The sequence below is a fragment of the Miniopterus natalensis genome, chromosome 11, assembly GCF_054644295.1.
Source record: "Miniopterus natalensis isolate mMinNat1 chromosome 11, mMinNat1.hap1, whole genome shotgun sequence".
In the NCBI taxonomy this organism is placed as follows: Eukaryota; Metazoa; Chordata; class Mammalia; order Chiroptera; family Miniopteridae; genus Miniopterus; species Miniopterus natalensis.
The window spans coordinates 75,582,521-75,596,672 of record NC_142091.1 but is presented as its reverse complement, the minus strand read 5'-3'; the positions used below and the strand labels follow the sequence as shown (position 1 = coordinate 75,596,672).

At 57.5% G+C, this 14,152-nt stretch overlaps 1 protein-coding gene across 3 annotated transcripts; it reads left to right on the top strand.

The window, feature by feature from the left end:
• The first annotated feature begins 8,280 nt into the window (after nt 1-8,280).
• On the top strand, nt 8,281-14,152 carry FGF19 (fibroblast growth factor 19). Of its 3 annotated transcripts, none has more exons than XM_087822453.1 (4): nt 8,281-8,680; nt 9,076-9,179; nt 11,696-11,983; nt 13,471-14,152. In XM_087822453.1, the coding sequence occupies exons 1-4, from the start codon at nt 8,440-8,442 to the stop codon at nt 13,540-13,542; spliced, it is 705 nt and encodes a 234-aa protein (XP_087678579.1). In that variant the 5' UTR covers nt 8,281-8,439; the 3' UTR covers nt 13,543-14,152. The 3 variants fall into 3 exon arrangements, with proteins under 3 accessions (XP_087678579.1, XP_087678580.1, XP_016074892.1); XM_087822454.1 differs by having other exon boundaries at nt 8,283-8,680; nt 11,696-12,006; nt 13,471-13,552; XM_016219406.2 differs by lacking the exon at nt 13,471-14,152 and having other exon boundaries at nt 8,283-8,680; nt 11,696-13,339.

Here is a 14,152-nt window from a genome sequence, read left to right as displayed (position 1 = left end):
TTGATTACACTTTGAAAATGTAATGTGTTTAATAAGCACTGCCTTTATAATTATTCAACGTGTGTGTTCGTTCTGGGGGAGCACCCTGTATGTGCCAAGGCGTTACGATGAACCCGCCAGGTGCGGTGCAGGTGCTGGAGAAACAGGGGTCGTCAGGGGCACGGTCCCCGCCCCCGTGAGTCGTGTGCAGGGGAAACATGCTAAGAAAATACCCAAATAAAGAAGTCGCTGCGTGTCCTGGCCGGTGTGGCTCAGTGGTTAGAGCATCAGCCTGTGGACTGAAGGGTCCCGGGTTCGATTCCAGCCAAGGGCACGCACCTGGGTTGCAGGCTCCATCCCGGCCCTGGTTGGGGTGCCTGCAAGAGGCAACCGATGGATGTGTCTCTCTCACGTCGATGTTTCTCTCTCTCTCTTTCCCTTCCACTCTCCCTAAAAAGCAATGGAAAAAATATCCTCGGTGAGGGTTAAAAAACCAAAAAGAAGCCATTTCCTGCTGGGACTAGACAGGTCCTCTGGCGTCTGACTCTCCCCCGCCCCACCCCTCGGCCGAGCCCCCCGTTACCTAGACAGGGCTGCCACACCGCATCCCCCGGGACCTGCGGAGCTGTGCACAGTGGTCTTGTGCACCCGCCTCCTGGATGAACCCCTGGGGGGCTGAGGGGGCAAGGCCGGCCCTGCGGTGGCCTGGCCGGGTGGCTGGAGCGGCCTCTGGGCAAGAGCAGCAGCTGCGGGTGCTGAGGGCCACACGGCGTGTCCAAGCGCCACCTCAGCTGCTGCTCAGAGCAGCCTGCTGTACAGAGGGGGAAACTGAGGCTCAGAGGCCAGGGCGATCACAGCAGGTCAATGTCAGGCCCAGGAGCCCGTGGGCCATGCTGCCGGCCCCTGAACCGCAAAGGGGTCCCCCTCCCTCCCCTTGCAAGGACCACAGGTGGCAGCCCCCAATTTGTTCGCTGCCCATTAACAGCCCGTCCCCCGAGCCCTCCCGGGCGTCAAGGCCTTAGAGAGAGATGTGCCACCTTTTGGGCGCTGACACCCTCATTCTTATTTCATTCCCGCCCCCCTCGGCCCCTCCGTGCGAGCTGACAACCATCTGTCCGGGAAATCAAAGAGCGGCGGCCGCCAGGTTTGACGGGCCTCCGAGAATTTCATGGAGCCCCTCGGAGGGGAGAAGGCACCGTGTGAGCTGCCGGAGCATCTGAAAAGCTAAAGGCCCCCTCACCAGGACAAGGTGGCCCAGAGAGCCCGGCCGTGAGAGGCGGTCACAGCCCAGCCCTGGCGGCCAGGCGGCCGGGGGCCAGGGGATTCCGCCCCCCACCCCGGGCAGCGCCTCTGACCCCAGAGGGAGGTTCAGGGGGGCGCGGAGCCGGGCACTGTGCAGGCCCAGGATTTGTTTGGGAGGAAGGTGTCGTTCGGGGACGCGTAAGACAGGCACTGCCTGCACACCTGTGACCACTGAAGCCGCAGGGACGTCCCCGCATGTGGCCACTCACTGTTGGCTTGGCGTTTGGGTGACTGGAGTAGCTCAGTCACACCACGGGCCCGAGTTAACGTCTAAAAAATATCTGTGATGGATTGAACAGTTTGTGTCGTGACCACACAAGTGATCCATTTCCAGTGTAGAAAATTCAGGACAAGCAGAGACGTATAAAAATAAGAAATAAACTAAAAATACAGAAAATGAGATAAGAAATAAAATAATAAAATAAAATGAGAGAAATAAAAATAAAATTATTTCACTTTTTTAGATGCACCTCTATGCATGTTTCTGTCCTTTTATTTATTTTTGATTCAGAAAACCAGACTCTCACTGTATATTTAGTGGGGTGCTCTGTCAATAACTTGAGTCAGTGTCTGGACTCCCCTCGCCCACTAACCAGCTCCTGTAGCTGGACACTCCGTCCTTTCCAGCCTGTCCGAGGCTCACCCATCCTCTCCCCGCCTCGCCTGCTGCGGGAAGCGAGGCCTGGCTCCACGTCTGGTCTTTCCCTGATGGGAGCACCGGCGGTGATCCAGGGCCGAGGCCCGAGCGGGCTGGGGAGAGTGTTTCATGCCTGCCGGGCAGGTGAGGGACGGCCATGGCCCCACCAGCCCCCAGGGTGCCTGGCAGGGAGTCCCTCAGTGAACCGAAGTCGGAAAGCAGCCAGGACCCTCTTCCAGAAGGACGGACATCTGGGGCCAGCCTCAGGGGCACGGGGCCTGCTTGCTCTCTCCATGCCACGTCTGCCCAGAGGACTCCATTAGCACCCCCGCCACACACACATGCACACACACAAACACACATACACCCACATGCACCCACAAGCACACACAAACACACGCATCCACATGCATACACACATGCACATACACACTTATGCACATATACACATGCACACACAAACACATACATCCACATGCATACACGTGCACACACACACACATGTTCCCCTGTCTCTGCTGCTGGAGGACACTCCTGGAGCAGCTGCCCACTACCCCTCTCTCAGGGCAAAGAAGGGGACACCTTGGTTCGGGGTCCAAGTGCTGTGCTGGGACAAGCATCACCTGATGGAGCCTGCAGTGGGCTGAAAGGGCCCCCACAGGTATGTCCACCTGGAACCGTGGATGGGACCTTACTTGACAAACGGGTCTTTGCACATGTAATCACGTTAAGGGTCTCGAGGTGACATTGTCTTGCATGACGCAGGTGGCCCTGAATCCAATGACAAGTGAAGGCAGAGGGAGGCTTGGCCACATTTCACCAGGGATGTCACATAAACACATTCAGGGTCATTGGTCCCAAGTTCAAGAGGAAATAAGGCTGTGACTACAACTGTCTTGTGAAGAAGCCTCTGGGAATCAGACCATGGGAATCAGACTCTGGAGATGAAAAAGGAAGGTCCACCCACACGAGGCCAGGTTGTCTACACTGGTGACATGGCCCGTCATGGCCCGGCCAGTGCCTCTGCAGGGACCCCCCCCACTGATACCCTCGGGGACCCTGCCAGCTGAGCCGCTGCTGAGTGAGGGCCACGCAGAATGAGCGTCCGTTTCCGCCCTCGCCACCGACCTTGGAGAAGTCACCGGTCAATGTCCTGTAGTAAGGGGGTGATGGTAGGACTCAAACAAGGGCCTAGGGGCGGGTTTCGTGGGGAAGGGTGGGAACGGGGTTGGGTGCTATGCACAGGACAAAGGGGACCTGGGGGGCTGAAGAGAAGGGGAGACGGGAGGAGTGAAGGGCTGGGAGCCCCCTTCACGTCTCCTGCGGAGGGCCGGCTGACTGTCCCTGTGCCGCAGTCCCCTGTCTGTGGAATGGAGCTGTGTCCCTCACACCCAGCACGGTCTGGGTCCCACAGGCAGTGAGGAAATGGTCTAGGGCAGCTCTGGATGGGGCTTCGGGGAGAGGTCCCTCCTTGTCACGGCCTAACCCAGAGAGACCTGGCTCTGAGCTAACGGGCCCGGCTGGCCTGGCCCACCCAGGGTCCCCAGGAGCCTCCAGCCACTGCTGGGCCCCTCTGTTCTCACGCCACCTCTGCGGCCGACTGGTCCCATTTCCTAGTCGGGGAAACCGGGTCAAGGGCTTGTCCCAAGACTCGCAGTGGAAGCCTTTGGAAGGAATCTCCAAGCCCCTGATCTGTGGTATTTGTGGTCAGAAAGCGCAGCCGGAACTGGGCCCGAGCATATGTTTAAATGCCTCCGAACAGAAGTGCCCCTGGGCTCCGGGGCCCTGGCGGAAAGGCTGGGCGGGAGGCCCAGGAGGCCACGGACAGGTTCCCTCTCGCCCTCCCTCCTTCCCTCCTCTCCTTTGTCAGCTCACAGACGTTCGTCACCCAGTGACAGGCTGCGCTGGGGGCACAGTGGTGACCAAGACCTCCACACCCTCGCGTGGAGCTCACGGACTCACCCGGCCCAGGGGGTTTGAGTGAACCCCGTGAATCATCCCTTGATTGCATCCCAGCAAGCGCTGCGGAGGAGCCGCGTCCGCTCTGAGCTTCCGTTTCCTCGGGGGAAAGCTGCCACTCGCTGCCCGACGGGCCTGTAGACCCGGCCACCTGGGGAAGGGACGCGGGGCCAGCGATGCCCCCTGAGGGTGGACAGGTGTGATGCCGGAGGGGACCCTGGCGACCATCTAAGCACCCAGCACTAGGGGGCAGACGACCAGCCCAGGACCCCACCCAGACGGCTCGTGTCAGGTCAGGGGTGCCTTCAAAGGGCATTTAGTGCCTCCGGAAATGTTTACAGATATGTGGCTGGAGGGAGACACAATCCAAACACTTTTATTTTTTTAAGATACATAAATACTTTTTTAAAGTCTGGGAAAGAAATCAACCCAAATAGAAACGGGCTCCTAATTCAGCCTCAATATTCCAGGTTTTCACCGTTATTTTGGTTCAGCTTCTCTGGATTTTCCCCATGTTCAACCACAAACAAGTGCCACTTTTGCCTTGACAATGTTCAAAATCAACTTTTCTGAGGTGTGATTGAAAACACAATGCACCCTGACTCTAAGGGCACCCCTCGGTGAGTTTGTTCACCACCCCAATCCAGATATGGAACATCCCCCTGTCCCCAGAGAGCACCACCCCCATCTCCAGCTTCAGGGGACCACCCATCAGTTTTCTGTCGTACATTAGAGTTGTCTTTAGAGCTGCCGTCGCGTCTTAAAAATAAATAATAAGTGTGGCAAAGGCGGACGGGGACCAGCCTGTAAACCAGGGGTGGGGAATGGCTGGCCCGCGGGCTGTATGTGGGCCACGAAGTCATTTGGTCTGGCCCTGCGAAGGCCTCACCGAAAAGCAGCAGTTCCAGCCATCACATTAGGGGAGTTTTAAATGTTTGACCAAATAGAGCAGGCTAATTTTTAAGCTGATAATTTTGTATGGCCCGCAGATTATGTTATAAATATCCAAATGGCCCTTGGCAGAAAAAGGGTTCCCCAGCCCTGCTTTCAGTGACTAGCAATAGCTACCCCTCTCTTACACATCTCCGGACGCCACGCTGTCTCTATGAATATTGATCTCTCCAGCGATGACCTTTTCCAACTCTCACGTTAACCCTGAGCGCCAGCTGCCCTTTAGCTCTTTTTCAAGTAAGGAAACGGAGGCTCAGAGAAACCGTCCCGTTTCCACTCCGCCACTGCCCCTCCCAATTCCAGGTCCGTGGGGCGGCCTCTTTTTGGAATAATGGCCCTAATGGGGAAAACTTGTGTTTGGGTGAACTAGAAGGCTCTCGGGAAAATAATACGGGTTCCAGCAGATTCGAGCAGATTCGAGCAAAAATATAAGGCTGAGACTCAGGCCCCGAGTTCCGGTCTCGCCTCAGCCAAGGGCCGGCTGTGTCGCTTGTCCCCTCCCCCAAGGCTTCACCGTCCTTTCAGTCCCAAGTTCAAAAATGCAGTTCCCGGTTTCTGATGAAGATTTTCACCAACACCCAGAGGCCTCTGCAGTTACAATGGGGCGGGGCGGGGGTTGGGAGGGGCGCGGGGAAGTGCCTAAGAAGGCACGTTTGCCACTGTGATGTAAATTTCTAACCGTAAAGTGAAAAGAAAAACAATCACTGTCATAGCGCCGAGACTGGAAGGGAAGCGGAATAAGATTTTCTCCACTGCTGGGATGTGGGTTAGAAACGGTGACACTTAAAAGGATCCCAGCTAACATCAAATCCAGAGCAGAGCCGCCAAGCCAAGGCCCCTGCCCATCTGTGCCCAGAGCTGGGGCGGCGCCCGGCTGAGCTGGGCAGCTGGGACGCCTGGGACGCGGCCAGCGCTGCCCACTCCGCTCGGCGAATGAAATCTCGCCAGGGCGAGCCCGAGGGCCCAGCACCTGGGCCAAATCAAGTGCAGCCTGAAAACTGAAAATCAGCCCAACCCAGCCCACCGGGGCCTGCAAGGGCCAGGGCGCTTTGAGAGGCCTGGGAACCAACCGGTCCTCACCTTCAACTTGGCAGCTGTCACCTGGCCGGCCTTGGCCACAGCGCCCCCTGCTGGCCAGCGCTGCTTTTACTCTACTTGGCTTCCTGCAACCACAGGGACCTGGGCACCAAGAAACCAGGGATGCTTCCCCACCCCGCCTGCCTGGGTGCCAACCCTTGCTGGGGCCGGGCCGACTCTGTCAGCCTCGGTTTCCTCACATGTAGCACGGATTAATCATCTAAAGTCCCAGAGCACTGCTGTGACTATGAAATGCCTGGTACTCCCCAGACCGATGGGGGGGGCAGCCATCACTCTTCATGAACTATACACTCGGGGCACGTTAGGTCCACTCTCCCGGAGGACCACAGCACAAGGCTGAAAGCAGGCACCAGGGGACAACGGGCCCAGCAGGTTCACGACCTGCCCAGCGAGTGGATCTGTGCCCCTGGAGCCCGAGGCCCTGCCAGGAGCCCGCCCCACCTCCCCTAGAGGCGGCATGGCCTGGGCTTACCAGCCCGCGGGCCCGAGCTCAAATAACAGGTACACCACTTGAAGGCAGTGCAGCCTGGGGTCACTCTCCCACTTTTCTAGGGCCCCCATCTGTTCAATGAAGGGGCAGGATGTCATGGGGGCACTTGTGGGGGTTTAAGCCGAAAACACCCATAAAGCGCTTACAACAGACTAGGCAACTGCCTCCTCGGTCATCTTCCCAGGTCACTCCTTTCCCACCGAGGCCCTAGGAGGGTCAGCTGAGGGGTGGGGGTGGAGCCAGAGGCTGGCGACCCCCCCCCCCCGCTGGATTTGGGGCGCTCCCCCCCCCCCCCCGCAGCCACTGACATCCTCCTCAGGCTCCGCATTTATCCAAGGTCTTTAGAAAGGAAAGCTGCAGGGGAGGGTAATTAACTTTAATAGGAGCCGCCGTCGATTTAAAGCCACAGGGGGGAAGTAATTAGATTTAACAGAAGCCGAGGCTTTCTGAACCAAGACACACAGCGCGGGGGTCCCCGGTCTACAAAGCCTTTGAGATGATGTCTTTCTGTAAAGACTTTCCTGGTGACATTTTCGGCGCGCTCCGTCATTAACGCCCGTCGTGGCGTCGGGCGTGAACCTGGCCTTGGCGTATTGAAATTCGCTTGCCTTTCCTGGGTCTCCACCGTGTGCCCTCCCATCGCCTTTGCGCTGAGCCAGTGAAGCGTTTCCCCAAAACCAGCTTCCTGGGGCTCCACACCCAGGAGTTGGGGTGCGGGGGCGCGGTGCAGGAATCGTAAGAAGGAATCAGTGTTGGGCCAAAGCCGCCTGGGAGGACCCCCCTCTCTCCCGCCAGGGCGCTCTCTGGAGCTGTTTCCATTTTCCGAGGATCACTGCAGAAGGTCTCTGGTTTTCAGGAGCCACTTCACTGGGGGGCCCCAACTTCCCCACCTAGCGCGGGCCCGCACCCCAGCAGCGCGCGAGGTGGATCCTCCGCCCCTTCCCACCAGGTAAGGAGCTCCCGGGCCTCTCCATCCGCGCTGCGCGCAGGGGCGCGAGGACTGGACCAACGGCAGAAACAGGGGGGCCCACTTGCTCCAGGCGCCCGGCCTGAGCTCCGCGCCGACGGCGAGAGGGGCAGAGCCGGGGCCGAAACCCGGGCTGAAGCGCCATCTAGCGGCGCCCGCGGCACCCCATTGTTTCTCCGGGGACGGAGATCCAGCCCGCTCCCCCTTCGGGGCACAATTTACTCGGATAAGGGGCCCGGGGACGGGGGGGGGGGGGGCAGGCAAGGATCGCGAGAACACAGCTGGGAGAACAGGAGAGGGTCCGAGCCGCGGGGAAATTCTAACGCTTGGCGTTAAGTCCGGGGTGGGAGGGTTGGCACCGTCGCGGGAGGGAGCGAATCGGGCTTTTAAGCGGAGAGGGCCCCAAAGCCGAGGCAAGGTTTTTTCCGAACAGGGGGTGAAGGATGCAAAGCTCAGTGCCCCCCCCCCCCATCTCTGGTCCTGGGATTCCTGCCCCCGCCCCTGCTAGTGGCCCCGCAACGAACGCATTCCTGGGGAGCCGCAGCCTGGAGGCGGGGCTCCTCGGTCTCCTTTATTGCTTTATAAAATCAAACTGGCCCAGTCCAGAGCGCCCTGGCCGCCCGCCCACCACCGCGCCGCGGGGAGGAGCTCCTCTGAACACTCCCGCGAAGTGGGGCCTCCTCTGCCCCCAGATCCATCGACCTGGGCGGGGTCACCCGGGCAGGGCCCGGGGAGGGGGCTGGGGCTGGAGGCGGAGTGTGAGTGGGTGTGTTGGGGGGCGGGGGCCTGATGCAATCCTGATAAGAAATGCTCGGGTGTCATGGGCACCCACCCGCCCAGAGGGTGAGACGCGCTATATAAGGCCGATAGCCTGGAGTCGCTGCGCCCTCGGAGCAGCAGCAGCGGAGCGCACCCAGAGTGCACAGCCGGCTGGGGGCCCCCGCGGACACCCCCACCTCCTCGCACACAGCCCCGCACGACGTCCCTACTGAGGCCCAGCCTCCCGCACCCCTCAGCCGCCCGCGCGAACTGCTCCTGGAGCCCGAGAGAGGTGCCATGCGGAGCGCACTGAGCCGATGCGTTGTGGCCCGCGCCCTGGTCCTGGCCGGCCTCTGGCTGACCTCGGCCGGGGGCCCCCTAGCTCATTCGGACGCTGGGCCGCATGTGCACTACGGCTGGGGGGAGTCCATCCGCCTGCGGCACTTGTACACCTCCGGCCCCCACGGCCCATCCAGCTGCTTCCTGCGCATCCGCGCCGACGGCGCAGTGGACTGCGCGCGGGGCCAGAGCGCGCACAGTGAGTGCCCGCGGGTCCCCCTCCTGCCTAGCGCCCATTCTTCCCTTCACCGCCTTCCACTCCCACGGGCTCCCCGCTCCCGATAGCGCCAGGTTTGGGCACAGCCTCGTGCTCTTCCCTTCCCCGGGTCACAACAGCTCGAGGACTGGGGGAGGGGGTGCGTGGACCTACCGTAGCCATGTGTTACCCTCCCCTGACTCCCCTTTGGCTCCCTCGGACCTCTCCCTCGTGGGAACCCCTGGGCTTGGCACCTTGGCGTTCCACTCCCTCCCTGGGCCCCCAGCAACGGGAGGAGATGGGGAAATGGGGGGGAGGGGGCGGCACCGGCAGCGACCGACCCATCCACATGTGGGCCACGCGAGTCCAGCTGCAACTTTTTGCTTCTCTCGCATCAGGTTTGGTGGAAATCAGGGCAGTCGCCTTGCGGAAAGTGGCCATCAAGGGCGTGCACAGCCTCCTGTACCTCTGTATGGGGGTCGACGGCAGGATGCTAGGGCTGGTAGGTGTCGGTGGCCCGCGGGACTCGCTGGAGCGGGGGCCGGGGGCGAGGGGGGCGAGGGGGGCGCGCTGGATCGAATTCAGGGATCCCTGGCTTCCTCCCGCTCGGCACGCTCGCAGCTCCGAGGGGAAGGCTGCAGGGGCCGGATTACATTAACAGCCGACTTCTTTCTGCGGACGTTTCGGGTCGCGGCCAGTGGCGGGAGAACGGGTGAAAGCCGTTGCATTTACGATTGAGCCAAGGGCAGCCCAGCCGGCGGTGGGAGCCCGTTATTTGGCTCCCTTCGGAATTGAACGGGAAAACCCACTCTGGGCCCTTTCCGTCTGGGGCAGCGCCTGGGTGGGCCTCACCTCCGTTCCCCTCCCCACAGTATTAAAAAAAAAAAAAGGAAGAAAAAGAGTGTATCCACAACTCTTTTTTTCCAAAAGGCAGATCTTCAAACAAGTCAGGAAAAAGGGACATTTAGGATTGGAGATATTTTTTAAATTAATTTTTATCTACTAGGAAAACGTTTTTTGCAGGCGCATCGGAATAGCATTCCAATGCGCTCGCTTCCTCGGTGCGTCCGGGCGCCCGGCTCACCTGCTCTGCAAACGCCTTGGGGGCTGGGGCGCTGGGGGGCTGGGGGCCTGGGGGGCTGGGGGGCTGGGCTGCGACTGGCCGGCCCAGGTACCCACGGGAGCCTCAGGGCAGGAAGTGTGCGGACGCAGGGTCTCCGGTGCCCGAAACAAAGACCTAGAGTTCAAAGGGAGCCCCGCACCGAGCGGCTGTGTGAGGTCGGGGCCGCGCGGGGGCTCCGCTGGGAACAGGGGCGGAGACTGCAGCCCGCGCCTCCGGGAGGCCCCCCTCCCAGAACAGCTGCAGACACCCAGCCTGCCCCGCAGCGCGAGTCTTCTTTAGTTTCTCAGAATTGTGCTCTGGCTCCGTGCGCCCCGAGTCCCTGCGTCAGGTTCTATGGAGAGCCCCGCGCCAAAGGACCAAAATGGAGGCAGAGAAAGGGGGTGGTCCGCTTGCTGAAAGCCGACACCCAAGGCCACGCAACCCCGGAGTTGCAACTTTAGTTACTGTGACATTTACTTATGGGGGTGGGGCGGAGGATGGCGGGAGGCCCTGCTGGGGCTGATGCCGCTGACCTACCAGTCTCCTAATCCAAAGGTGGGGGTGTCCATCTAACATCCAGCTCTGCCTCTTGATCCCATGGGCATGGCTTAGCCAAAAATTAGGATTAAAATATATATATGTATATCTACGTATTCCACATTCTCCCAGAAACTTGAAATCCTTTCATTTCTGTATGGAAAAGAGAATGAAATGCTCATTTCTCCCAAATAACCAGCAGAGTAAAATGGGCCACCATTTGGTTTTACTTCCCTTGTTTGTTTGTCTGTTTGTATTTATTCCTCCTGCCGTCTGGTGGCTTGATCCGAGTGCCTGGGCTGCAGACCTTATCAGGGCCTTATCAGCACAGCGATCACCCACCTGCAGTTCAACGACCTTTGTAGGCTTGGACAGAAATGAGACTGGGTGCCTCCTGGGGTTGTTTGCTGCCCAGCCCTCCTGGCTCCCAGCCGTGGGCGGTCCTCTGTGTCCCCAAGGGGTAATGACACTAGTTGGAGACAGAAACCTGCCCGCTGGCACCTCTCAATCAACTATGAATGGTCTGGTACCCAGCCCCGGTTTTCCTCCTGCCACCCCCACCTCCTGAGTTTCCGGCCACCCCTGCTGGGTGCAGGGGCTACCCTGGGCCTGGGGGAGGGGGACTGTCTTAATCCTGAGGATCCTGGCAGGCTGCCTGGATGGAACTGGAGGGGGACTGATGGTTCTCATAAGGACCCCAGACAAAAAGGCCTGAGAATCTCTGTTATTTGGGTCTAAATGGGGAATAGATTCTTTAATCTGGGTCCTCGATCGGATTACATGTGATTCTTAATTAAAAGACTGATACATGCGCGTATCATGCCTCTGACTTTATGGGTGTCGTTGCTCAGAACAAGACTAAGTTTAAAAAGGGACACTGCGTGGGAAATCAAAGTAAAGTATATATAGATGCTGAGTAATATGTGAAATCTACCCGAAGAGTGTGTGTGTGTTTACGGGTTATAACTTACAGATGTAAACTTATAGAAAGTACATACATTTAGTACATTTAGTATATACACTTAATGTTACATTTAACATTTACATAATGTATTATCAGTGCCAGATGGGTACTAGACATATGGGGCAATCACTTCGTAAATTACATAAATATCTAATCACCGTTGTATGCCTGAAACTGATATACTGTATGTCAACTGTAATTGGAAAAGAAAATTAAAAAATAAAATGATAAAAATGTTATAAATGTATATTAAAATGTTATCAGTGTAAATCTCTATATAAAAATATGTACTTTAAACACCTTTATATTTTATATCAAGCCTTGTAACCTTTAGACACACACACAGCAGGACTAAGAGAGAGCGGGAGGGGGTGCCCACGGGTGCTCACGGCCATGCTGTCTGCTTTCTCCGCAGCCTCAGTTCTCGCCCGAGGACTGCGCTTTCGAGGAGGAGATCCGCCCCGACGGCTACAACGTTTACCGGTCCAAGAAGCACCAGCTGCCCGTCTCTCTGAGCAGCGCCAGACAGAGGCAACTGTACAAGGACCGGGGCTTCCTGCCGCTGTCCCACTTCCTGCCCATGCTGCCCAGGAGCCCGGCAGAACCTGAACACCTCGAGGACCCCTCGGAGCCCGACACGTTTCCTTCGCCCCTGGAGACCGACAGCATGGACCCTTTTGGGATCGCCAACAAACTGAGCCTGGTGAAAAGTCCCAGCTTCCAGAAGTAACCGAGGCTCTGCCCACCCCCCACCCCTGCCCCCCAGGCCAGGACCCAGGGCCTGTGGTGCTTGCAGAGTGGGCTCTGACCCTGCTTCTACAAGCACGATCCTGGGCCTGTGTCCTATTTAGCTCTGAGAAGAAACATTTAGAACCTGTACATAGTTTGACACTGATTGTGCCAGTTTCTAGGAGATAGACCTGTAGGGTTATAAAATTGTAAGTCCTTCACCCCCCTTCCCACCTCCCGGGTGCTACTCTAGCTCCCTACCCTGAATTTGGTCATTGCTGGACAAGTGCTTTCCATGCGCTGCCCCAGTTCTACTTGAATACCTCCACTGATGAGAAACTCATTCTCTTTGGGAAAGTCCTTAAGGCAGGCTGAAAATCTCTGCAGATTTCTACCGTAATCTCCAGCAGGGGCAGCCAGGAAGAAAGCACTCGTTTAAAATTCACATACAGGTGATCAGCTCTGAGCGGCAGGCAAATCTGACCCAACCACAAGGGAGAATTGGTCCAGATCTCAACTCCAGGCCCCTCCAACAGAATCGACTGGGTCCAGGCATGGCCCAGCAGGCTTCCCACACGGGGGAGCCCAGAGCCCCCTCCAGCCTGGGTGAATGTTGAGAACTCGCCACGCTGGCTGGTTCCAGTGTGGACAGCCTGCCGGGCTACTTGGCAGTTCACCTCCTGCCCCTGGCCCTCTCCTGGCAGCCAGCACCCTGTACGCAGCCAGTAATTGCCGGGTTTCCCTTAAGGCAACCAGCCATCCTGTCACCTGTTCAGAGGGACAGGACATGAAGGCACAGTCCTAGCAGCCCGCCCTTGCCACAGTGACGGGTTTCCAGGGAATCGGATTTGATCAGGTAGTGGGGTTCACGTGAGGGCCTTTGAGACGGACCCCTCCTCCGCCAGCCTCCCCCTGCCCCCGCTGTCCTCCCTCCCAGTTCTCCCGTCACCTTGGGGCTCTTGGCACCCACTTGAGTGCTGTGGATATTGACCCAAAGAACAGGCGCGCAAGCTGCTTCCATTTCCCAGCCCTGTGCCCCGGCACCGAGTCACTGTGTGTGGGGGCCGGCAGCTTCCGACCCTGGGTGAACCCACAAGGTTCACTCAAAAGCCAGAAAAAGAAGATTCGAAAGCCCCAGATCTTGCCAGTAGCTCGTGAAAACAGCGGGGACCATGACTTCCCAGCACTTAGTTGCCAACGTGATATTTACAGCTAATTTATTTTGATGGGCACCTCTGTTTATTTTCCTACATTATTTATACCCCCAAATTGTATTCATGTGTATACAGGAGTTTGGGGCTTTTTTACATTAAAGCAGACTTTGTATCAAGCGGCGTGTGTTGTTAGCAACTGGAATGTCGGAGGAAGGGGGGGGCAAAGCGGGGAGCTGGGGTGCCTGCTGTTTGCTGCATCTGGTACTCTGCCCTGCCTTCTGTAAGCTTTTTTCTTTTTCAATTACAGTTGACATTCAGTGTTTTCTATTGGGCCCTGGCCGGTGTGGCCCAGTTGGCTGGAGCGTCGCCCGTGCCCTGAAGGATCGCCCGTTTGATTCCTGGCCCTGGTTTCAGTTCCCAGCTGGGGCGTGCAGGAGGCAACGGCTGATGTTTCTCACATCAATTGTTTCTCTTTCTCCCTCCCCGCTCTCTCTAAAAAATCAATAAAAACATTTAAAAAAAAAATAAAAACTATTTTATATTGGTTTCAAGTGTACAGCGTAGTGGTTACACATTTAACTTATGAACTGACCCCTGGGAACTCCAGTGCCCGCCTAGCGCCACACAGTTACTGCAATGTGATCGACCCTATTCCCTGTGCTGTATTTATATCCCTGTGTTTGCTGTGTGCCTGGCAATTTGTGCTTCCAAATCCCGTCTCCCTCCTCACCCGGCCCCCCAAGCCCCCTCCCCTCTGGCAGCCATCAGTCTGTTCTTTGTGTCTGAGTCTGTTTCTGTTTTGTTCCTTTAATTTGTTCGTTAGATTCCACATATAAGTGAAATCATACGGTGTCTGTCTTTCTCTGTCCGATTATTTCACTGGGCACGCCACCATCTGGGAGCATTCATGTTGGTGCAGATGGCAAGATTTTGTTCTAGTTTATGGCCGAGTAATATTCCATTGTGTGTACCTCTTTTTTTTTTTTTAG

Coding starts and splice junctions, on each gene's coding strand:
- FGF19 (XM_087822453.1), top strand. CDS start 8,440: ATGCGGAGCGCACTGAGCCGATGCGTTGTGGCCCGCGCCCTGGTCCTG. Junction 8,681..9,075: donor GCGGGGCCAGAGCGCGCACA/GTGAGTGCCCGC, acceptor CTCTCGCATCAG/GTTTGGTGGAAATCAGGGCA. Junction 11,984..13,470: donor TCGCCAACAAACTGAGCCTG/GTGAAAAGTCCC, acceptor TTTCAATTACAG/TTGACATTCAGTGTTTTCTA.